Source organism: Hylobates moloch, unplaced genomic scaffold (genome assembly GCF_009828535.3).
Source record: "Hylobates moloch isolate HMO894 unplaced genomic scaffold, HMol_V3 SCAFFOLD_10, whole genome shotgun sequence".
Taxonomy (NCBI): domain Eukaryota; kingdom Metazoa; phylum Chordata; class Mammalia; order Primates; family Hylobatidae; genus Hylobates; species Hylobates moloch.
Window position 1 is genome coordinate 97,710,849 of NW_026652285.1, and position 26,371 is coordinate 97,737,219.

General features: G+C 39.1%; 1 protein-coding gene across 4 annotated transcripts in view; it reads right to left on the reverse strand.

Annotated features, from left to right (window-relative positions):
• The window catches only part of MAPKAP1 (MAPK associated protein 1), a 265,429-nt gene that overhangs the window by 116,954 nt on the left and 122,104 nt on the right, over nucleotides 1-26,371 (reverse strand). For all 4 annotated transcript variants that reach the window (XM_058445074.1, XM_032165139.2, XM_032165137.2 and 1 more), the window contains one exon: nucleotides 2,894-3,070. In XM_058445074.1, the coding sequence (XP_058301057.1) occupies nucleotides 2,894-3,070 (177 nt within the window). The remainder of the gene's footprint in view (nucleotides 1-2,893; nucleotides 3,071-26,371) is intronic.

Consider the following 26,371-nt stretch of genomic DNA (forward strand, 5'->3'; position numbering starts at 1 on the left):
AACTTTAGACACATCCCTAGAGACTCCTAAAGGTCTGCTCTGTTCTGCATTTGTAGGAGAAGCTTTACTAACTTAGAATATAGACCAGAAAGGCGAGTAAGAGGTTGCTGAACCAAGAAAATACACACAGGGCAAACGGTCAGTAATCTGTACTATTTCATCAGACGACTGAGAAAAAGACAATTTATTGACACTTTTGTTCTTAATGCTCACATATAAAGATTTCACTTCGCCTCATGTTTTCAGAAACACTCCAGACACATCAAATAAACTCTCTTGAATTTTAAAATAGAAAAAGGATTGACTGGGCTATGTGTGTGTCTGGGAGTGGGAACACAGGGATGGGAGTAATTCAGGATAAAAAAAAAACAGAGTATTAAGTTTAAAGCAGTTGCTACTCTCTGCCTTTCCCCTCCTTCCTATTCTCCAGAAGGCAGGGTTCATAGTGAAACACTGTGTAGTCTTAGATGCCCCTCCTGGAAAGGCATATGAATCCTAGCCCCATTCCACTCTATTGAAAACTCAGTGATTTAAAGCCTCTTGCTTTAAAAAAGGACTTTTGGTTCAAAAGACTGCTATGATCATGTGTTATATTTATGTAGAAAAAGTTCTAGTCATATTAATAATCAATAAAAATGCAAGTAAAAACTATCGAAATGCCACTATGTATATCTTTTAGAGTAGAAAAAAAAAACTTCTAATACCTTGTAATGGTAAAACTATAAAAATGATTTTAGGAATTCTGTTGGTAACATTGTAAATTAGGACATTTTTCAGAGGGCTATTTATCAATAAAAAGTGAGTCTAAAGATGTTTTTACTCTGACCAATAATCCTACTTACAAGGCATGATCCTAAGGAAGTTGTTCAACAGAATAAAAGGTATATAGATAATGACCGTCATCATCAAATTACTTATTAAAAACACACAAGGAAGCAATCTAAATGTTCTGTGATCGGCTTCCACTACATCCCATACACTTTTCTTTTATACTGCTTATCACATTTTATTTGACAACTATCTCACTACTAGATAGTAAGCTCCATGAGAGTAGTGCTGTCTCTGCCTAGATCTCTGGCACATAAATACAGACTGTAGGAATTAAGAACAAATACTGAAACATTTATAATTTATTATTTATTTTTAGATGGAGTCTTGCTTTGTCGCCCAGGCTGGAGTGCAATGGTGCGATCTCAGCTTACTGCTACCTCCGCCTCCTGGGTTCCAGCGATTCTCCTGCCTCAGCCTCCCGAGTAGCTAGGATTACAGGCGCCCACCACTGCATCTGGCTAATTTTTCTAATTTTTGTATTTTTAGTAGAGACGGGGTTTCATCATGTTGGCCAAACTGGTTTCGAACTCTCTCGGCCTCCCAAATCTTGGCCTGCCTCGGTCTCCCAAAGTGCTGGGATTACAGGCATGAGCCACTGTGCCTGACCTAATTTAATGTCAAGTAAAAATAACACAAAATATATGTGTGCTACAAGTGAAACTGAGTAACATATACACATATTGTTATACAAGATTAAAAATAGTTAAGACGGAGGCATCAACTTTTCAATTATTTTAAATATTCTTTAAAGTTATTTTAGTACCTCTGAAATGAAAAAGCAGGAAAAAATCTGCTGTTATTTACACCAAACTTGACCTTGTAGTAGGGATGAAATGGCCACCATGAAAGCCTGAAGGCCCACTCCCCAGCTTACCCCCAGGCACTCAGTTATTCTTTCTTTGCTCAAGGGTAGAAAGAGCCAAAATACTCATATAGCATATGTAGCATAACCCTATTTTCTATAACAATCTCAAACAAAGGCAGTGTGTTTACAGAGACAGGGAAATGCCTTCTAAAGCAATCCCTCTTTTGAACAGTGAATTTGCTGGTTACTAACAGCAGGGGGTGCCAAAGGGATCGCTATTGTTCCCAGGAGATGGCCATAAGAAGGACTGCTGAGGCCTAGGTTGAAAAAAAGCTTAGGTTTGAGAGTAAAATCCAAATGCAGCAGGTTTTCCCTTAACTGGGACATGCGGATAAAACTCAGGAGCTCATAAACTTGAATGGATAAAAACTACATTTTAATTTTCACTAACTTCTAATATTTTGCATTTCCTTGATTTATAAGTGTAGGCGACCAATCACAGTAGAATCACAGTGCCAGTGACTCTGTCACGAACAGAAGTCATAGCTAACAACACAGCATATTACAGCTGTTGCAGATTTCTCAAATACCATTTATGCTCATCATCGCTTTGAAACAACAGGCTTCAGGAGTTACTGTTAGGTATACAGCTGGATATTGTTTAATCTACTAGTAAAGGCACACATATTACTATATCATGAATTTGTTCAATAATCTGATAACTTTAAATAACAGAATACTTTTATATTCCAGTGGATTTTATTTTATGCATTTACACATGCTTTTCTGAGAAAGGCACAGAAAAAGTTGAAGATGTGTGCTCAGTCTCAGGGCAGGCAACTGACAGGGAAGGTCAAATTTGGTCTGAGAGAAAATTATTTTAAGTCACAAGAGAGAATTGGCCACAGTGCACATTTTCAGTTAGTGTGTATTCCTCGCAGAGAAGGTGCAAACCCAGAAGTTTTGCTTCAGAGGCTCCCAGTGCACCAGTGTTTCCAGAAGCCTGGCTCTGGACATGCCATTCAGAGATCTGCTTCACACAATGTGCCACTGCAAAGCAGTCTGTGCAGCCTAGGTGCAGAGGCATGAAATACAATGTGAATGTCGTCCTCAGCATCTCTCTGGGAGTTATCGTTATTACCAGTGGACTCTCCAGATGTCAAATATCATTTATTTGATGAACAAAACCAAAATCAGATCCAAAATGCTAGAAGGTTGGGATGAGATACTGAGAGAAGTAACAGAGTCAGTACTCACATTCGAACAAAGAGTGACTCTTTGGATGTCAGACCAGGAGATGAGTACTTTTCAACCAGGGCCAAAGTACTGAAGCCAAACTTATGAATGGGCTCATTGGAATCCAGTGGGGGGAAATCGGTGTCCACCTCCCCATCATCCTCAGCAATATGCAGGCAGTAGGCACTGACATTGTCACTGAAAGGAAAACCAAAAAGGCGAGTGAATACCAAGGTAGGGAAGGGACAAGAAGACCAGAGGGTATGGTGCACAGTAAGCAAATTGAGGAGACTGCTTTTCTTTACCCCAAGCCTGGTGATACAGTAAAAAATCCCAAATCCTACTTCATTTGATAGAGAGAATACACATGGCAATGCAAAGGGGAGAAAAACAGTGTGAAATGAAGATCTTTATACTACTCTATTCTTGCAACATTCACTGAGCCCTATTGCAGCTACGACAAAGAACTTAACCTCTTAGATCAAAGGTGAGATTTAGTATCAGCCCTAAAAGCAGCTTACAGCATAGTAGGCAGGAAAAGTAATAAGCATTACACTAGCTACAATACAAATGTAAAAAATATATATATAAAACAGACATAAACAAAACTGTAAAGGGGGGAAGATTATTTGGCTGTGGGGAACGCAGGGGTCAGAGGCCTTTGATTTATGGTTAGGATTAAGAAGATATCTGGCCAGGCATGGTGGCTCATTCCTGTAATCCCAGCACTTTGGGAGGCTGAGGCAGGCAGATCACTTGATCCCAGGAGTTCAAGACTAGCTGGGCAACATGGCGAAACCCCGTCTCTGCTGAAAATACAAAAATTAGCCAGACATGGTGGTGCGCGCCTGTAGTTCCAGCTACTCAGGAGGCTGAGGTGAGAGGATCACTTGAGCCCATGAGGTCAAGGCTGCAGTGAGCTATGATGGTGCTACTTCACTCCAGCCTGGGCAACAGAGTAAGACCCTGTCTCAAAAAAAAAAATTAAAATTAAAATTAAAAAGGAAAATATCTGTGCTGTAGATCAGGAGAAATACTCAAGGTAACCAAGACAATCCATACAGTTCTCCCTTCTCTAAAGAGTATCTAACTCGGTAGAATCTGACTTCAAACACCATGGATCCTTAGCAGAGTAAAAGCAAATGACTGGATTAGTCCTGACACAGATACCTGGTCATCTTGACTACTTCTGCACACTTCCCACTCCCTAGAATGTCCAGACAGTACTCCCAGATTGCAGGTTTGCCCAGTTTAGAATCAACACATACCCTCTTTGGGGGAAGTAAAAAGTTGTCTGTTCAAAGAGGGTGGGAAACTATACCAACATACAGACAGTATAAGATTGCAATCAATTCAATTGCTCCAAACCACAAACCTGCGAGCTTCAGAAGTATGCTAGCTTCAGAAGCAGGAACCCAATAGTTCACAAGGCGGGTAGAATTCTAAATTCTGCAGCTTAAATTTGGAGTTTTAATTACATGATTGATGCTTAAATTAATTAATTGCAAAGTGTATGCTAATTGTTTAATTGGTTGCTTGATCTATATAGATCATTTTTTGAATTAAATGAGTTGATTTACCAAGTTTATTGATTGGATGTGACAATGAATTATTTCACTGACTACCTGATTTGCAATTTTCCCAATTAATTCACAAATCTTTAGCTGCAACTCTGCTTATTGAAAGAGGGAGCCTACTTCAGGTGATCTATACTCAGTGAGTCTGTCATGACTAAGAGATATTTATTATAAAAAACAGGTAATAAGGACAAATTAAAATTAATGGAAACTGTAAAATTTGCTAAATGGATTGATAACAAGAAAGTAATCTAGCTATGTTTGTCACTTTACATTTCAGGTATTTGCAATGCTGTTAAGATATTTAAAATTCATCTCTGAATGGCATGGGAAACTTTTGGATCTCTGCAACAGGGTACTAACTTAAACACAAAACAATTACAGAGGCAAAAGAAAGCACTTTGGTTGAGGAAAATGTCATGGTATACTGCCTAAAAGAGCTCTGTGGTCAGAACGAGTTCAAATTTCAGCTCCATGGCTCATGGCTATGTGATTTCAGAGAATAAGCTTCACCTCGAGTTTCAGTTTCCACTTCTATAAAAAAGGTATAATGGCCCCTCAGAGGTTGTAAAGATTAGATGAGATAATATATGTAGTGTCTGGCATGTAACAGAAGTAAAAAATAAATGGGAAGGTAACTATAATAAGAAAGTCATATGGAAACTAACTTACAGTTGCACCAATCCTTAAACACAAATTGTGGATGCATATTAGAGCAACAATGCAACTGAGCAGCATGTTCTATGTACACACATCTGTAACGGGAGTCAACATGTCCACTGTGTTCCAACCTTGGGGTCACTGAGCCCCCAGGGTTTTATGAACAGGGCAGACATGGATGGAACAAGCAACAGACAGCACAGATTATTTATTGCCATGTAAATCAACCTGAAGAATGTTTGATTCTCTAGCACCACAGAGGTTCAGGGGCAAATAATAAGCCTACCGATCAAAGCAGAAAAGTCCAACAATGATATCAGAAGAATTCTGCTTTGATTGTTAAGGGACACCCCCAAATCCTCTCAAAACAAATTCAATAAATATCACAGGCTAAGATTTGAGATGCAACAGGTTCACTGCCAAGTGCTACTATTCTCCCCAATTCTTAAATATGAAGTGTGAAATCATTCATTCAAAACACGTTTGTAAAGTGACCCCCTGGGCTGTGGCCTGTCCTGAGCACCAGGAACAGAGGAAGGAAAAGAAGACTGATTCCTGCCATATTATACAAGACGAATAGAAGCCTCTTCTAGGTCATCAGTAAAATCTAGCAGCAAATAGTGCTCCAACTCCTCTGACCCCTTAATTGAAAAGCTGAGGAGATAATGACTAAAATTCTATATTCTACACATGGACATATTGGTTCCTTTGGTGCTTTTATAAAGGAATCATTAGTAAAAGAAGCTACTGTTATATTTTGACTTCTAAAACTGCTTCGGGACTCCAAATGAGTACTAGCACAATACCAGCAGTATCATTAGCTACAGTTATTGAGTACTATGAGCCAGACACTCTGCAAAGAGGCTTAGATATATAAGCTCACTGAAACTTCACATCAACTTTGTAAATGAATCATTTATTATTTCTATTTTACAAATTAGATAACTGAGCCTCAATAGGATTAGGTGGCTTGCTCAAGATTAAACAGCATGTAAGTGATAGGGCTGAGATTCAAATCCAGGCAGCCAAGAGCTGTCCCTCTTGATCCCCACCCATTCCTCTGCCAAAGTCATAGTGTGTCAAGACTTCCTGAGGCACTTGGGAACCCAACCACCTATGGAAATATGACACATTTTGATAAGAAGGAGGAAACCATGACATATTACTTATAAAAAGTTAGATTTAATTCAACCTCCTTGCTTTTACAGATGGGAAATGGAGGCAGAGAAAAGAGGGATAACATGCTCATGATCACCCAATTAAGCTGGTCTCGAAAACGCTGGTCTCCCCACTTCTTGTCCACTATTCTTTAAACAAATAAAAAACTGGTGGACTTTGAAATAGGGAGAGGAAAAAAAAGGGGGCAGCTCTGGTCCCTGCCTCAGGAAATCCCCCGATACAGACATCTCAGAGTTTACAACACAATGGAAACAGGGGCACTTCCCATGACATAGTTTGGTGGAAAGAACAGGGATTTTGCAGACACATCTGGTTTTAATGCTAACTCAAATTCTTAGACCAAATCTCTTTGAGCTCCATTTTCTTATCTGCAAAACAGCTTTCCTTGATTTCTCTAGGAGAATAGCTTGGATCTCCAAAATTCAAGCAATTCTCCTTTGTGGTCTTACAAAATTTGGTCAATATTTCTGTATATCACTAATCATATTGCCTTTTCCTATTTCTGCATCTGTATTCTAAAGAGCAAGGATTCTTTTATTACCTCTCCATACTTACTAAAGAGTAAAATGACTGGCATTTAGAAGGTACTTAACAAACATTTGTTGAATAAATGAAGATATGAATGTGTAGACTGAATCACTCTATGAAAAAAGCAAAGGGTATTATTATTATTTTTGAGATGGAGTCTTGCTCTTGTCACCCAGGCTAGAGTGCAATGGCACGATCTCTGCTCACTGAAACCTCTGCCTCCTGGTTTCAAGCGATTCTCCTGCCTCAGTCTCCCGAGTGGGATTATAGGTGACTGCCACCACACCTGGCTAATTTTTGTATTTTTAGTAGAGACAGGGTTTTGCCATGTTGGCCAGGCTGGTCTCGAACTCCTGACCTCATGATCCACCCGCCTTGGCCTCTCAAAGTGCTGGGATTATAGGCGTGAGCCACCATGCCCGACCAGCAAAGGGTATTATTAATGAGGTATGTGTTAACGACAAGAGGGGAAGTAATAACCTTTTCTTTTTGTGTTCTTGCTTTTCACAGTGATATCTGTTAACCAAATAGGGCTTTCTAGGCAATGCACGTGTCAAAGATTGTAATTCAAGACTAGAGGAGAAGGCAGCACAGGAAGAGGTGAGGATGAAAGGGGAATTTTTATAGTCCATCAAGATATGAATACTGGCCTCTGACTTTTTATGGAGAAAAAACAGTGAGAAATGATGATACTATGTAAAAATTTTCAATTGTCACACATGAAAAGACTAGAAATAAATGTACCAAATGGGTTAAGTTTACACATACATTTAAGTCACGAGCCCTCTTTTCCTTCTAATTTTATATACTTTCCAAATATCCTGAGTACACATAACTTTTATTTTCCTTTCTTTATAAAAGATTTATTTTTGATAAAGGTAGTACATTTTTATTGTGCACAATTTAGAAATGTGAAGCAGTATGAAGAATGCAGGGAAATCTCTTAGCCCGCCACACAGAGAATCACTTGTCCTGGAGACCCTGAGCATTGTGAGCCTCACTCACGTCCCCTTGTTCCTAAGTGGTCATTTTCTCTACCAAGTTCTGGAATTATGAAGGAAGTAATCATATCTACCGCATAAGGGTCTTGTAAGGATTGAATGATTGAATTTATTGCACAGTGCCTGCATGAAGAAAGATTCTCATTTTGCTAAGATTTCTTCCACCGCTCTTAAGCTTCTGATTATGCAGAAGCTGGATTAACTATCTCACAGTAGCATGGTAGATAGCACGAGGCAGAGAGACCTAAAAGTCTTGTTTCTGAGTCACCACCAGAGAAAGAGGAATGATCAAAAGAACAATGAACAAGTACAGGATAACTGTATCCACAGGAAGAGACTTAATTTTAGAGTTGGGTTGGCATAAAACGAGCAGTACCTTTCATGGGACCAGGAAGTCTCCAAGAGAATTGGAAGTTTGAACAATGAGTGGATGCAAAATAGAGCCTGCTGCCAAAAGAGAGGTGGGTGTGGGGGTGTACAGGGCAGAATATATATGATACATAAATCATATCTCCAAATCTTTAATGAGTACAACTTTCACTTACTCATGTTCCATCAAATGAGGTTAAAATTTTCCATTAAAAAATTTATTTCATTGAATTGTTCAGCCAATATTCATTTTATGTTCAAAGGCCAGTATAGCTTTCACAAAGTGACAGAAGCCTGTAGCCCATATATAGATAGCATTTAATCCATATGTGAAAATTCAGGAGCATTCCAGGAAGCATCCCAGATTTCTCCCAAATGTGATCTGGCATGTTCAATTTACATACTCATAAAAATTCACTCATCCTCGGAAAATGTAAAACACACTTAAGTATGATGACCAGATAGATGAATGCTTAGTTTTTTTTTTTTTTACATGAAAAATAAAAGAGCACATGATTTTTAAACGTCCAGAACTCTCATTACTTGGGCTTTGGTGTTTGTTTTGATGAGAAAATCAACATTAATAGTGTACTGGGCATTAGCAAGGGTCATGAGGATTGCAGCTCAGAAGCTGATCTCTCTGAAATCAGAGAAAAGGCTTTTAAGGTGATCAAGATTTCCTTTTCTCCAAAACCCCTCAGGAAAGTGAGGTCCAAAAAAACCTCAGGAAGTTAGATAACTTCCTGATCCTCAGTTTCTCTCCTGCAAAAAAAAAAAAAAAAAGGTTATTATCTATAACTTACAGAGATGTTGTAAGGAATAAAATAATACGCTTGAAGTGCTTAGCATGTGGTGTAACACACAGTAGGCCCTCTAGTGTGTATCTACCAACCCATTAACTAGTAGTGTGGTGACTAGCAATTGGGAAATGTTGATAATGGGTTTTCTTTCTGTCTAGGTCACCAAACAAAATGTATGCAATAATTCCACATCTGTCACTTAAATAAAATACATCAGCAGGTTGAGAAATCTAACTTGGTGATTTTTACTGAATAAAATTCTATATACAGTCAGAAGCTTATTTTAGCAGATACCTGAAGAAGGGCCTCCTTGGCAGGGCAAGGGTAGAGAATTTCAGTCCAGATGTTTAAATGTTCCTATGTTCTCTCACCCATTCCACAAATTATTCATTGAGTATTTGCTATGTGTTAAGCATTGTGTATGGACTGAGGAATACAAGCCCATAAAATAGACACAGTCCAGACTCAAAACTATCCTACTACAACTTATAAGACTTCTTGCTGGGTGTGGTGACTCACATCTATAATCCTAGCACTTTGGGAGGTCAAGGCAGGCAGATTGCTTGAGCCCAGGGGTTTGAGACTAGCCTGGGCAACATGGTGAAACCCTATCTCTATAAAAAATACAAAAATTAGCTGGGTGTGGTGTCACATGCTTGTAGTCCCAGCTACTTAGGAGGTGAGGTGCGAAGATAGCTTGAGCCTGGGAGGATGAGGCTGCCGTGAGCTGCGACTGCACCCCTGCAGCAGCGTGGCAACAGAGTGAGACACTGTCTTGAAAAAGAGAAAGAAAAAGAAAAAAGACTTCTTCATTCATTTGGATGTCTCTCAAGTAATCTCTGCCTTCATTACACCCAAAACTGAACTCCACTCACACTGAGAAACCTATTTCTGTAGGATATCCCATTTCAACCTTGCCATCCGCACAGTTCTTCAATGTCCACCCAGTCTTAGGCCTCTCTTTTCATTCATCCATGCTAGAAGTTTTAATTAACATTTACGTAGATGACTCCTAAATTCATATTTCCAGCTCATATCTCTCCCCTCTAAACTCCAGACAAGAAAATACAAGTGACTACTTGAACACTTTGTTTAGATCTAGCAAAGCCACCTCAAACTAACAGACAGAAAACCAAACTCATGCTGCTCCTATCCCTCCTAGTCACACAGCAAGCCCCAACAAAACCTGCTGTTCCCATGCTAGCTATTTCAGTGAAGAGCACCACAGTGCATCACGGTGTGTGAGTATGAAGCCTCTCCTCTGCCACACTCGCCATATTGAGTTCAGCCCAAGTCCTTGTGAATTTCATTTCTCAAATACTCCCAGAATCTGTCCACTTCTCTCAATCCCCACTGTGACCCCTGCCTACCTCTCGGTCTCATTCTGTCAGAGGCGTGTGAGTCACAGCAACTCCATCTTCAATAGAGCTGGGTAAAATGAGGCTGAAACCTACTGGGCTGCATTCCCAGATGGTTAAGGCATTCGGATGAGACAGGAGGTCAGCACAAAATACAGGTCATAAAGACACTGCTGATAAAAGGTTGCAGTAATGGAGCCAGATAACCACTGAAACCAAAATGGCTACAAGAGTGACCCTCTGGTCATCCTCACTGCTACACTCCCAACAGCGCCATGACAGTTTACAAATGCCATGGCAAGATCAGAAAGTTACCCTATATGGTCTAAAAAGGGGAGGCATGAATAATCCACTGTTGTTTAGCATATCAGCAAGAAATAACTATAAAAATAGGCAAACAGCAGCCCTCGGGGCTACTCTGTCTATGGAGTAGCCATTCTTCTATTCCTTTTTTTTCTTAATAAACTTGCTTTCACTTTGCACTGTGGACTTGCCCTGAATTCTTTCTTGTGTGAGATCCAAGAACCCTCTCTTGGAGTCTGGATCAGGACCCCTGTCTTGTAACATCTTCCTGGTGATCATGAAGGGACTATAGTGAGAAAATCTTGACCCAATGGCTACCTTTGGGTAAATGTTGGGATCCTGTAACATCTTTCTGGCAACGACAGAAGCGACTATACTGCAGAACCCCCTGACCCAACAAAAGCTAACTTTGGGTAAGTGGTGGGGTCTGGTAACATCTTTCTCACGCACCACAAAAGGGACAATACTGAGGAGACCCTCTGACGCAAAGGAAATAGACTGGAGCACTGATTGGACAACTTTGGGTAAGTGATGGGGAACCCGGGTAAAGAATGAGATTGGTAAAGAATGAGACTGGGGTAGAGGCCCAACTTAGGGGAGTTAGAGTCTCTCCTAAGACAGAGTGGGTTAGAGTCCCCTCTTAATAAAAGGCAAGGACGCCTGACTGACCTTGGGTTAGAGGCCCAACTTAGGAGGGTTAAAGTCCCTTCTAAGATTTAGGGGGTTAAAGGCCCCTCTCGGTAAAGTCCTTGGATAAGAACAGGTTTGGCACTATGGGATGTTAACTGCTATTCTCTTTGGATTAATCTGCCTTGCACTCTTTGCTGATGACTGTGGATGACAGGGTTAGGCATGTACAGGATCATGGGATATGAGGAGCTTTTTCCTCCCTAAAAGGGGAAACTTGAGAGCTGATGGGACTGCTGGAAAAGGTCCGTTTGCAACCAACAAGCAGCCGCCTGAACTTTTCATTGTCGGCTGCAATGAGTGGGTCTTTTACCTGGCCTTCCTAAGCTCTTCACCTTCCCCACCCTGTCACAAGCAATACTTTCCTTCTGTACTTTTCCTTTCCTTTCTTTTCTGTTACTCAGGGCAACCACCCTGTCCAGCCACCACATGTTGAAACTCTAAGTCAGAGGTTGGATTAAAGATGATGCCCATCTGAGGGCAAATTTAAGCCTTGCCAGTTTGATATTGGGTGCTAAGCAGAGTAGCTAATGTCTATGTTTTATCACGTGTATTTTGCTCTGGCTAGAATGAAAAAAAAAAATTTTCCTTTATGATGCAGCTTGGCCCCCAGGGCGATGGTGCTGCAAGCTGGATCACTGGGGCCACTCAGGGCAAGGGAATCCAGAAGCCTGGCATGCTGACAAAAGGGTAAAAATTTCTTTCCAGTCAGATTTCTGGCTTCTTCTCTGTGCAAACAGGTGAATGAATGGTTTAAAAAAAAAAAAAAAAAAATCAGTGTTTATCTCCTCCGTAAAGCTTTGATTAATGTGAAAAAGAATTCTAAGGCTAGTCTTAAGCTAGTGTATTTTGTGCTATGAATTAGTCGTTCTGTGTCGAGGGGTACTTCAGGGTAAAACATGGGCTTAGAACACCTGTAAGCCCACTTTTCCAGACAAGCCAGCAAGTTGGTCAGTAACAAACTTGAATACAGGTCCCTAAAACAAAAAAACTGGATGACGTCTCCACCTTGTTTTATGCCCTTGGGAGCTTGACCTTTTAACCATGTGGCAGTACTTTCTCCTGGTCTCTGCCTTCCAGGGAACAGGAATTTTAGGGTTCATGTCATAGTTAGCTCTAAAAATCCTATTAAATAGTTAAAAGCCTTTGCAAGCTCAAAATGAACTACTCTAGACTCCTTCTGGGAAAGGAAATGGAGACTGCCCCATGCTATCGCTCAGTAGCTAAGGTTTTTTTGCACTTTCACAGTGGCGGTCCGGGTTCAATTCCCCACCTAGGAAGTAAGTCGTTTCTGCTTTAATATCTGCATGACCTTGTCTATTCTCTTCTCCTCCGTGGACTATCTTAAATTTTCCTTTCTCTGAATACCTTTGGTAAAATTCAAAAGCCAGAAATATCAGCTGCTTGGCATAAGAAATTCTAAAAGGACGTTATTAGAGGGTGCTACGGTTAAAATCAGTTTAATTAAAAGTGGATATTCAAGCTCTAACAGCCTCCTTGGGAAAAACCGGAGGCACCAGAGACCCCTTTCCTAGCCCTGTTCTTCCAAGGGCTCCACCCTAAAGCCAGTAATCCAATCAAGAAACTTAAAAACTGGCAAATGAAAAATCTTACAACTACTGTAGTAATCTTCTGTCTTTCTGTGTAGCTACATATGTGTTGTGTGTAATGTTTATATAAAAGAGCTCTAATTGGCTTAAACAAAAATAAGCACTTAAATCAAATATTTTAAAAGTAAAATAAAAACTGTAATGCCTTTTAGTTCATGTAACTCTAGTAATCTTTGGAAAATGAAAACAGCTTTAAAAATGACTGATAAAATAAAAATGTTTAGTCTAAATTATGCAGGTCAGATATTAAGTTGGCTAAATGCTTTAAGGTCATGAACTACTTCTTTAACTTTTAAAAATTGTTTAATTTACCTACCTTAAAGCCGTTAAATTCTAGATAAGGCCTGGGGACATGTGGAATTAGCCATGCCCCCTAGCTATACAAAGAAGATTACAAAGAAAGACATTTTATATAAGAAAGGATCTTGTATGGTAAATTCTTGTCCTAAAGTAAAATAACTGGTTGTTTAAAAGGAGGGAGGTTTAGGGCAAGTTTGAAAGTCCGAGTCTCAAATGGTATGGGTAAATCATGAAAAAATTTGTGAAAGGGAATTTATGCAAGAAATGTTGCACAATTCAAAGGTTGTTAGGTCTGCTAAATGCTTCAAAAATGCTACTATGGTTCTTAATGTACAACTTGCCTGCTTTACAGCTAGATAAGGCCTGGAGACATGTGGAGTTAGCTACGTCCCTAGCTATGCTGGAGTCAGACCTTATTTGCACTTCCACCTGGCGTGTCCTAGGCAGGCTCCACACCTAGTGTAGAATTAAAATCTCAAACTTACCAAAGTTTTCACCAAAAATAAAAGTTGCTAAGAGTTAACATTATAACATGCAACTGAAACTACTGAAACAATTTTACATGCAATGTATAAAGAAAGTAAAATTTGTTTTTGGTGAAAGATTATAAGAAATCATGGGAATGTGAATTTTTTTTCTGCCTAAAGTATCAAAGGATTGTTTTAAGTAAGAAAAAAAAACTAAAGGTTTAAACAAGTTGTGAAAGGTTTATAAAAAGTAATTGTAAGAGATTATGTGTGTGAACATATTGGCTAAAGTTAAAGGGGTACTATTCAGTTTTTCCACGAATTAAATTTTAGAATAAAAGCACAACAGGTTTTTCTTAGAGCACTCATCTGCCCTTTCTCACACACACACACACACACACACACACACACACACACACACACACACCACACACACACACACACACACACACACACACACACACACACACACACAAAGTAAAGGGTTATAAAGGTTTATAAGAATCTTAACTTATGGTTAAACATCAAAATTCAGTAAATATGTCTAAAAGATTTTATTAAAAATTGCATTTAACATTAATAGTACATTAATATAAAGGTGAAATCTGGCTTATTTGGTATAAAAATCATACATTATCAAATGTAAAATGGTGTTTTGCTTTCTTTGGACCATATGTGCATAAATGTGTTATTGGTATATGTTCCAAATTATGGGAAACTCCTATAATTCTAATATAACTTAGTATATGTAATTAATCATTATAATTGTTACGTAAAATTTTGTGTGCCACAGAAGTAACCAAATTTCCTTCTCAATTGTGGCTTTAATAGTGGCTGTCCTAAAACTTTTTATCATCTATAGACCATTGTTGTCTTGTTTTAATCCTCTTTAGAACATGGTTTATAATTAACTATAGAACTCTAGCAGGTGTTCTTAAATGCAGGTTTCTAATAACTTCGGAAATTGTTAAGATTAGAATAGAGGAAACAACTTTTAAAACTGTTATGAAGAGCTGGAATGTTCATGAATATCAAATAGAACAGAAGTTAATGAATTAACTGGACCAATAGAAAACTAACATAATCTTTTTAACTTTGCTTAAATGCTGCTGACTTGGCCAGGTGCAGTGGCTCATGCCTGTAATCCTAGCACTTTGGGAGGCCAAGGCGGGTGGATCACCTAAGATCAGGAGTTCGAGATGAGCCTGGCCAACACAATGGTGAAACCCCATCTTTACTAAAAAATACAAAAATTAGCCGGGTGTGGTGGTGCATGCCTGTAATCCCAGCTATTCGGGAGGCTGAGGAAGGAGAATCACTTGAACCTGGGAGGCGGAGATTACAGTGAGCCAAGATCATGCCACTGCACTCCAGCCTGCTTGACGGGAGTGAGACTCTATCTCAAAATAAATAAATAAATAAATAAAATATGCTGCTGATCCTTTGTTTTTCAGAGTCAAGGAAACTTTTCATTTGAGCTATTTACAGCTTTTAGCAATTAAGTAAAGTATACTCCTGTAAATAAAATTTGGAGCATATTTGCTTCTCTCTACCTGATTTCTCCAGAATTTGGAAACTATTTGTGAGCATTCTTAATTTATGGCAATATAGTTATTTGCATAAGTGCAATAAGAATCTGTTTTCTTTTATAACAGAACACAATTGAAGAAACTAGTTATTTTACCAAGGCTTTAACTGGAATGGTGTGTATAAGGTTTCTGTGATAAGTAAAGAATGTCACTTTCTAACAGGTCCAGAAGCCCCAAGTTATCTTGGGACCTCAAGAGGAGAGGAATTTACTCAGCTATAGGTATTTGAGGGTACAAAACCATGGCTGAGCTTGGTTTTAAGAAATCTTAACTAAGATTCCTTCTATGGAACAGAGTTCCATCAAAGCCAATTTTAAAAGAGCCTGTGTGAAAAATAATTATTCTTGCTGCACTTTATACAAATAATTGGGCCAAGTATAATAAAGCAAATCAGTCTTACCATGACTTGTCTTTAGTAAAAATGAAAAACTGGAGAATGAAATATTATGTTTCAAGAACTATGGTACACTTGCTATTAAATTCTAGTCTCATTAGTTGTTTTTAAGTTTGTTTCTGCAATTTAGGCTAATCCTGCTTATTCCTGTGAACCAATGATGATCTCTGACTTCTGCTCAGAAGAAACAAGAGGGATGGGTAATGTAAAAATCTGGATCAGTATTCTAATTCTGGGCACATTACAATCAGCTAACAATCCCATATCGGCTTAGTTCCAACAGTTGCCCAGTTCATGTAAAGCCTTCTAATTTAGTTTACTTGGAATAACTTTACTTATTTTGCTTTACTCTTGTGGAATATACTGCTGTTACACTCTTTGTATAGGAATACAGGACAAGCTTACTGAATGTTTTCTTAAATTAAACACTTATTAATCTTCCAGATATCGCCTTTTCTCAAAACTCAAGAGTTATGAATGGACCTTACCATACTGATGCTTTCTGACTGAGCTCCTGTCTACTCTGAATGCAAGAAACCCTCATAGTTAGGCAGGAATATCATAATTGCTATTCAGCCTGAAGAAGTTACAGAAGATGGATCTTCGTCCCTCTGCAACCCTTAGGATTAAGAGTTCTCGTATAAAAGGGTGGGGGGAAACATCAGAGGTGTGTGAACCAGAGCAACTCCATCTTAAATAGGAGCTGGGTAAAATGAGGCTGAAACCTACCAGGCTGCATTCTCAGACAGTTAAGGCATTCTAAGTCACAGGATGAGATAGGAGGTCAGCACAAAATAAAGGTCATAATGACCTTGCTGACAAAACAGGTTGCAGTAAAGGAGCCAGCCAAAACCCACCCAAACCAAAATGGCAACAAGAGTGATCTCTGGTCATCCTCACTGCTACACTCCCACCAGCGCCATGACAGTTTACAAATGCCATGGCAACATCAGAAAGTAACTCTATATGGTCTAAAAAGGGGAGGCATTAATAATCCACCCCTTGTTTAGCATATCAGCAAGAAATAACCATAAAAATGGGCAACCAGCAGCCCCAAGGGGTTGGCTATGGAATAGCCATTCTTTTATTTCTTTACTTTCTTAATAAACTTGCTTTCATTTTGCACTGTGGGATCGCCCTGAATTCTTTCTTGCATGAGATCCAAAACCCCTCTTGGGGTCTGGATCAAGACTCCTGTCCTGTAACAATCCCACTCTGTTCTCCCCATTCTTTGTGCTTCAGCCACACTGACCTTCTTTTGTTCCCTGACCACAACATGCTTCCTCCAGCAATAAGGTGGCTGCCACACTGCTCCATCTGCTGGGACCCTCCCCTGCCCCAATGCCTCCTGTATCACTTTCTTGGGGAATTTCTCCCTGACTTCCAGGCAAAGCTCTCATAAACAGTGTTCCTTTCCTTCAGAGCACTTAATTCAGTTTTAAAGGAAACATTATTTAGTTTAACTATTGGAATTAATTATTTTAGTTATTTGCCCACTTCCTTCAATAGACTGTGGAATTCATGAAAGCAAGACCATGCCTGGCCCTACTCACCACTGTATACCCAGCAAAATGCCTGGTATATAGGAAACACTCAATAAATATTTGTTGAATGCATGAATTAACAGAAATGATAAGTGAAATGAGCCAGTTACAAAGTGCTTTTACCCTTGATAATTTCTTCTTCCCCAACAAACTGTACATTTTTTAGTGCAGTGATCACATTTCTCTTGTTCTCCATTTTATCCAGAATACTTAGGGTCTGAAACTCCAAAAACATTTATTAAATGAAGGAATGAAGGACTTAAGCTTCTGAGATTAAGCAGAATGCCAAGAGGAGAAGAATGAGAAAAGTATTTCTGACTACAGAAATAGCAAAAGCACTTACGGTATTGATGTTAAAAAGCTGCCAGTAAAAGAATGTGATGCCTTAGGATATATGGGAGCACAGCTGGGAGTCAGAATAGGAAGGGTCACTTCAGCTGTACTGTTTAGGTAAGTAGTTCTCATGATGACTCTAAGAAATATAAAGCAGAAGCAGCAACCCAGAAATGGGAGAAGACACAGGTGGGCATGCAGATGGTAAAAAAGGGGACTATCAAGAACATACTGAAGAGTTCAAATAACAAAGTTGTCTGGAAATATATAATGTCAGGTCAAACACTGCTGAATAATGTCCTAAGTCCACAGGGCATCAGAATATCATAGCATAGTAAAATTACTTGAGTCATCAAAAAAGGACTAAATTACACTACTACTGCTGAACTACTTACTAATATTGGTTGTGGTAGTAGCTGGCTGTAGTTACAGTAGTTAGCAGGAGCAGAAATGAAAATTTATTGAGCACTTGCTATGTATTTTCTCATTTTATTTTCATTACTACCCTGTTAGATAGTTTCCACCCTCATTTTATACATGAGAAAATCATACTACATGGGGCTTAAGTAATTCATTTAAAATCATCCTGCTAGTAAGCGTTAACACCAGAATTAAAACCCAGCCTGTGGCTGTGAATCTCACACTTTCAGCCACTATGTTATATTCTGATTAAGAAGGTACAGAAAGATGTTAACACAATTTAGAGAGCTCCTATGAAGAATAACTCAAATGAAGTTTGGCCAGGCATGGTGGCTCATGCCTATGATTCTAGTACTTTGGGAGGCTGAGGCAGGATGACCGCTTCAAGCCAGGAATTCAAGACCACCCCAGGCAGCAAAGCTCTTGCAAAAAATTTGTGCCACTACAAAAAATTTTAAAAATTAGCCAAGTGTGGTGATACGCACCTATAGTTCAAGCTACTTGGGAGGCAAAGGTGGGAGGATTACTTGAGCCCAAGAGTTCAAGGCTGCAGTGAACTATAATTGCACAACCACACTTCAACATAAGCAAGAGTCTTAAAATAAATGAATAAAATGTGATGCTTAATGAGATAAGCCCTCAAATAGCTACAAAACCCACCAACTTTCCCTAAGCAGTCTAGATAGCTGAGGTCATATCAAAATGATGCTAATCCAGAGTTATCTCCAATGCATGACTATACCATGTATTGCTATATACTGGACTGTCTAATATGGTGGCCATTAAAAATGGGCAAGAGATCTCAACAGCTCACCAAAGAAGACAAACAGGTAACAAATAAGCATATGAAGATGCTCAACATGATGTAATTAGGGAATTACAAATTAAAACAACAACATACCACTACACACCTATTAAAACAGCTAAAATTGAAAATACTGATAAAAACCAAATGCTGGTGAGGATTTGGAGCAACAACTCTCATTCCTCACTGGTGGGAATGCCAAATGGTATGACCACTTTGGAAGACAGTTTGGCAGTGTCTTATATCATAGGCTTACCATACAATTTGACAATCACACTCCTATGTATTTGCCCAAATGAGCTGAAAACTTATATCCACATAAAAATCTGCACATGAATACTTAGTGTCTTTATTCATAATTCCCCAAAATTAGAAGCAACCAAGATATCTTTCAATAGATGAATGAATAAATGAACTGTGGTAAATCCATGCAGTCCATTACTTAACAACAGTGAGAAATAAGTGCATCACAAAAAGGAAGCTTAAATGCATATTGCTAAGTGAAAAAAGCTAGTCTGAAAAGGCTACATATGGTATGATTCCAACTAGATGGCGTTCTGTAAAACACAATACTATAGAGACAGAAAAAAGGCCAGTGGTTGCCAGCGGTGGTGGGTAGGGTTGAAGAGATGGAACACAGGACATTTTTAGGGCAGTGAAGCCATTCTGTATGATACAACCATTAGAGCTGCACCAAGAGTGAACCCTAATGTATAACTACTGACTTTTGTTAATAATATTGGTTCATCAACTTTAACAAATGTACCACACTAATGCAAGATATTAGTAACAGGAGTAAAATGAGGGATTGGAAGGATATGTATGGGAACCCACTGTATTTTCTGTGCAAATTTTCTGTAAACCTAAAACTGCTCTAAAAAAAGTCTATTAAAAAATTTTTTTTAAAAAAACAAAGCATTAAAAAAAGTTTTTATGAGGTGAAAATCACTTACATGAGTCAAAAAAAGAAAAACCTCGCAAAATTATTAACATATCTAAAACAGAAGGCAAAAGTAAAAGACTGAAGAAAGAGCAAAGAAGAGCAGGGAAAAAAAAAAAGCTCAGATTGCTGATGAAGCAAAGAAACAGGCAAGACACAATCATAAACAGAACAAATAAGACCGGCTTATACTGAAGTAGAACTGATAACAAAGATACAAAACACATGAATCTTTATGTGAACTGAAAGATATAAAGTGCATGCTGTTGAAATATTAGGAAAAGTTAACAGAAACACACAAGAAAATGGAAACTTTAATGCATTTCTCTTAATCATCCATAGACCAAATAGTCAAAAACCCTAAGGTAATAGAAATAAGTAATTAAGGACATTGACTTAATAAGTATATATTGAGGTCCATAACCTATAGAGAATAATTATTTCCAGAACCCATGGAATATTGACCAAAAAATTATAGTATAGTAAGCATCCAAATATACATAAATCTCTTAGGCAAAAATTTTATAGTCCACATTTTCTGATTGAAATTCAATAAAGAATAACAAAGTCTAAATTTTAAAATTTGACCATTTAGAGATTGAAATTATTTCAGCTAGTTTCTCCCAAATGTTTCCCCCCAAATCAGTGCATCAAAATAAGCAGGAAATAAGCCTAAGTACCATATTCCAGTCTTGCTCAAGAGTTAACAGACGTAAGTGTAAAGGAGGCCAAGAATTCCTGCCAAATTCTCCATTCCTTCACTGGGGCCAAAGTCTAGTACTATAGACAGTTTACAAGGCACAGAAACAGGAGAACAATATTTTTTTTTTTTTTTTGAGACAAAGTTTTGCTCTTGTTGCCCAGGCTGGAGTGCAATGGCGTGATCTCGGCTCACTGCAACCTCCGCCTCCCAGGTTCAAGTGATTCGCCTGCCTCAGTCTCCCGAGTAGCTGGGATTACAGGTGCCTGCTGCCACCCCCGGCTAAATTTTTGTATATTTTGGAGAGACAGGGTTTCACCATGTTGACCAGGCTGGTCTTGAACTTCTGACCTCAGGTGATCCACCCACCTCAGCCTCCCAAAGTGCTGGGATTACAGGCGTGAGCAACTGTGCCCGGCCCAAGAACAATATTCTTAAATGGTTTTCTTGACAACCAGGCTGAAATTGGTGGGCCACTCTTCACGTGCATCCAGCAATACCCCCTCTGTGAATGAAAAGCTCTTTCACAGGGCCAATCCACTGGAAAAGATCAAATAAGGATCTATTCCAACACTAAGTACAAACAGGCTAGAAAGAAAATACCTCACATTACACTGCACGACAGGAGGAGATCCCAGGGATTCACTTTACAGACTGTATTACACCAAACAAACCTGAGAAATCCAATGTCACTAAGAATTGTAAAAAATTTCAAAAGACCATGGTTTAGATTCAATGTAATTGTGTAATTCGAAATATGGAACAACTATTTAAAAATATCATATAATTGTAGTCCAATATCAACACCAGGGAAATTGACATTGGTGCAATACTGTTAAGACTATAGACATTATTCATGAAACAACAGGTGCTGGAGAGGATATGGAGAAACAGGAACACTTCTACACTGTTGGTGGGAGCGTAAACTAGTTCAACCATTGTGGAAGACAGTGTGGTGATTTCTCGGGGATCTAGAACTAGAAATACCATTTGACCCAGCGATCCCATTACTGGGTATATACCCAAAGGATCATAAATCATGCTACTATAAAGACACATGCACACATGTGTTTACTGCGGCACTATTCACAATAGCAAAGACTTGGAATCAACCCAAATGTCCACCAATGATAGACTGGATTAAGAAAATGTGGCACATACACACCATGGAATACTATGCAGCCATAAAAAAGGATGAGTTCATGTCCTTTGTAGGGACATGGATGAAGCTGGAAACTATCATTGTGAGCAAACTGTCGCAAGGACAGAAAACCAAACACCGCATGTTCTCACTCATAGGTGGGAACTGAACAATGAGAACACTTGGACACAGGGCGGGGAACATCACACACTGGGGCCTGTTGTGGGGTGGGGGGAGGGGGAGGGATGGCATTAAGTGAAATACCTATTGTAAATGACGAATTAATGGGTGCAGCACACCAACATGGCAAATGTATACATATGTAACAAACCTACATGTTGTGCACATGTACCTTAGAACTTAAAGTATAAAAAAAAAAGACTATAGACATTACTCACTTTCCACCAGTTTTTACATGTACTTGTGTGTGTGTTGTGTAGTTGTACACATTGGATTACATGTATATATTTGTGTAATCATCACCACACGCTATTAGAACAAGATACAAGATACATCACCACATGCTATTAGAACAAGATACAAAACTGTTCCATCATGAGAGAGAAGCTCTTTTTTACCATCCATTTATATTTGGACTGCCTCCCTAACACTGTGCCTATCCTCTGGCAATCAGTCAATTGTTCTCCATCTCTATACTTTTGTCATTTTGAGGATGGTACATAAATGGAATCAGGTGATATGAAACTTTTAGAGATTGGTTTTTTTCACTACGTGAATCCACCCAAGTCACTACATGTACGAAAACGGTTTGTTCCTTTTCTCTTGATAGTAGTATTACTTGGTATGGATGTACCACAACGTTTAATCATTTACCTGCTGAAGGACATTTAGGTTGTTTCCAGTTTTAAGTACAAATAAGGCTGATATACACATTTGTATACAGGTTTTTATGTGAATATAAGTTTTCACTGCTCTGGAATAAATGCCCAAGAGGCAGTTGCTGGGTTGTATGGTAAATTCACGTTTAGCTTTATAAGAAACTGCCAAAGTATTTTCCAGAATGACTATACCATTTTACATTATCAACAGAAATGATGTATGATACAGTTTCTCTACATCCTTGCCAGCAATTGGTGTCATCACTATTTTTCATTTCAGCTGTTCTAATAGCGTGTGGTTTTAATTTGCATTTTCCTAATGGCTAATGTTGCTGAGCATCTTTTCATGTGCTCATCTGCCACCTGTATGCATATCCCCTTCAGTGATATGTCTGTTTATGCCTTTGCCCATTTTCTGATCAACCGTCTAAACTTTCTACTGTTGAGTTCTCAGTTCTTTACCTATTCTGTATATGTCTTTAGTCAGGTATGTGGTTTACAAATATTTCCTTCCAGTGTGTAGCTTGTCCTTTCATCCTCTTAACAGGGTCTTTTGCAGAGCAAATATTTTTAATTTTAATGAAGTCTAACTTGCTCTAGGTCTCAAAGATTTTCTCCTGTTTTTTTTTTTCTTACATTTTACATTTAAGTTGTGATTTATTTTTAATTAATACAAGATACATGATTTAGGTTGATTTTTTCAGCTTATAGAAGTTCACTTGGTCCAGGACCATTTATTAAAAAAAAAAAAAAAAAAAGTCTCTTCTTCCGCCATTTAATTTGCATGTATTTTTAACATCAAACCCACTCATATCTGTCTTCAGTTCTGAGAAATTCTTTGACATTATCTCTTCAAATATTGCTTCTCTGCTATTCCCTTCCTTCTCCACTTCACACGTGGGAGCCTTTGAATCTTTCCTTCATGTCTCTTATCTTTCATTCTTTGTACCTCTTTATCTCTTTGTACTATATCCTAGGTTGAATTCCTCAGTATCAACTGTCCTTCAACTCATTCTCTCTTGAACTATGACCAGTCTAGAGTTTATCCCAAAGTATTTTTTACTTTAATAATTGTATTTTATATTTCCAGTACCGTACTTTTAATTGGTTCTTTTCTAAATTCAAATTTGCTTGCTTTTGTTTCATAATTTCCTAGAAGTTAACCATGAATGTTATTTCTTCCTTCATCTGTTTGGTGATCTTAAACATATTTATTTGAAATTAATTTTCAGATTGCTTTACTATATTCTGTTCCCAAATTCATCTCCTGATTATTGTCTGTGTTTCTTGGTACTAGCTATCCTCGTGTGCTTTGGAATTTTAATTTGCTGAGCTCTTCTTGAATGAGAACCCTTGCTTGCTCTCTGCCTCCACTCACTGTCAGTGCGTTTACAGATATTGCCACCATCCTCCACCCTCATCCAAACAGAGGCCTCCAGACCAGAACTAGGTCTTACACTGACAGCTCAGGGTTCCTGTAATACTAGGGATAACATAAATCCAGCCATGCCACAGTCAGGTCCTGGTTGCACTGCTCTCTCTATTCCTTGGCACCCCAGAAACACAACTTTAAATGAGCCACAGACCCAAGCAGCCTTGTTCAGCTTCTTTTCATAGGTATGACAGTCTCACCCCAGCTTCTAGTTTCTGTCATTTCCTCTGGTCCCCGTCCAGGAATGCAGTTCCTTTGGTCCCATACCCTCACGTAGTATTTCCCACTCTTTTTGACACCATGACATATGGAGAAAATAACAATATTTGCACACTACACAGCTAGATGGATGAGACTGTTCCCTCACCCAGGAATGATTGGCTAAGGGCTCTGATCATCACCCATGCCCTGACTAGCTGCCCTGAAGCCTGAGAAAAATCAGTATTTCATACACTGGTAAACTCATCCACAGCATGCTCTAAGGACAGTAATACCCTAAAATAATGGACTCCTAGCACACTCTGCCTGTTTCTGTAGTTGGTTCTATTTCTAGTCCACCAGGATGCTTACCTTGTTATTGAAGTACAAATATGTTAATAGCATTTCATTTACTATTATTATGTATTTGGAGCAGAATATAGAATTTAAAGCATGAACTTGAAGGTCTATCACAACCATGCTTTTCCCTCTGTCGGAATGCCCTCCTCTCAACCTCTCTACATGACTTTTTCCTACTGCTCCCTCAGGTATCAGTTTAGATGTCGTTTAATCAAGGGAGATTTTCACGACTCTATTTTCACCCCCAAATGTGGGGTTAGATCTCCTTGTAAGCACCTGATTTTACATGTAATTGTATTGTATTGTTATTACCTATTTACCTTAAACAGAAAGGTCCCTGATGGCAGGAACTGCCCCTTTCACTTCTGTATTTCCAGATCTAGCACAGTGCCTGCAATAAGTACAAACTCAATAAATATTTTCATTTCACCTATAACAGAGTTCCATGGTGGAGAGGATAATGTAATAGTGAAAAGATGGAGCTCTGGAGTCAGAGATTGTTGGGTTTTAATACTAATTCTACCACTTATTATGTGACATAAGAAAGCTACTTAGTCTCTCTAAGTTTAGTTTCCTCATCTATAAAATGTACATTATAGTTCAATTCCTATCTCTGTTACTTACTAGTAACCCTGGGCAAGTTCCTCTCTTGATTTCAGTGCCTGCCCTAAGTAATGTTTTAAGAATTACACCAAAGGCTGGGTGAGTTGGCTCACGCCTGTAATCCCACCACTTTGGGAGGCCGAGGCGGGCGGATCATGAGGTCAGGAGATCGAGACCATCCTGGTTAACACGGTGAAACCCCGTCTCTACTAAAAATACAAAAAATTAGCCGGGCGTGGTGGTGGGCGCCTGTAGTCCCAGCTACTCGAGAGGCTGAGGCAGGAGAATGGTGTGAACCCGGGAGGCGGAGCCTGCAGTGAGCCGAGATCGCGCCACTGCACTCCAGCCTGGGCGACAGAGCAAGACCCCGTCTCCAGATAAAAAAAAGAACTACTTCAGACAACATCTATAAAGCCATTTGTTCTGTGACACCTTTTCCTGCTTCCTTGTTCCCACTTCATGCAGAAAAGGGAGGACCTGACAGCTCACCCTTGAGGAGTGCTGCTGACTGAACCATTTTCTAAGCCTAAGTGGCATCTTGGTGAAAGGCTTTCTCTGCCACCAGAGCTTTGTGTCCACAACTTATTCAGGCAAAGTGGAGGGCAATGTCAATAATAATTTGAAAAAATGATTTTATGTGTCATATTAAATTTACCTAACGAAATTTAATATACCTAAAGAAAAATAAAAACAACTAACTGCTGACTGGATCATGCTAACTCTGAAAATGTGAGAGGGGAAGAGAACATCTCCATGAAAATCCTTCTTTTGAGACGGCGTCTCGCTCTGTCACTAGGCTGGAGTGCAGTGGTGCAATCTCGGTTCACTGCAACCTCTGCAGCGATTCTCCTGCCTCAGCCTCCTGAGTAGCTGGGATTACGGATGGCCGCCAACATGCCCGGCTAATTTTTGTATTTTCAGTAGAGAAAGGGTTTCACCATGTTGGCCAGGCTGGTCTCAAACTCCTGACCTCAGGTGATCCGCCCGCCTCGGCCTTCCAAAGTGCTGGGATTACAGGTGTGAGCCCCCGCACCCAGTTGAGAGTCCATTTTTAAAATGAAGGCATCTACTACATTTTGCTGTGTTCTAAACCCTACTGCTGGAAAGAGCATGTAAAACTAGAAGAGAATGCCGGTCAGATAAGAAATTCAAGTAGGGGAGAGGCAATGCAGCAAAGCACTTTAAAGTTCAAATTATAATATAGAGGCATAGAGAGGCTACTTTCAAGCACTACATTTTAAATATAATTATTTAATGAAGAACAGAGCCTAGTGACTAAGAGAAAATTAGAGCCATTAACTGATAAAGAAAACTAAAATTCAGACCAAAGGTTCTATAGATGGCAGAAGGAAATAATGCAAA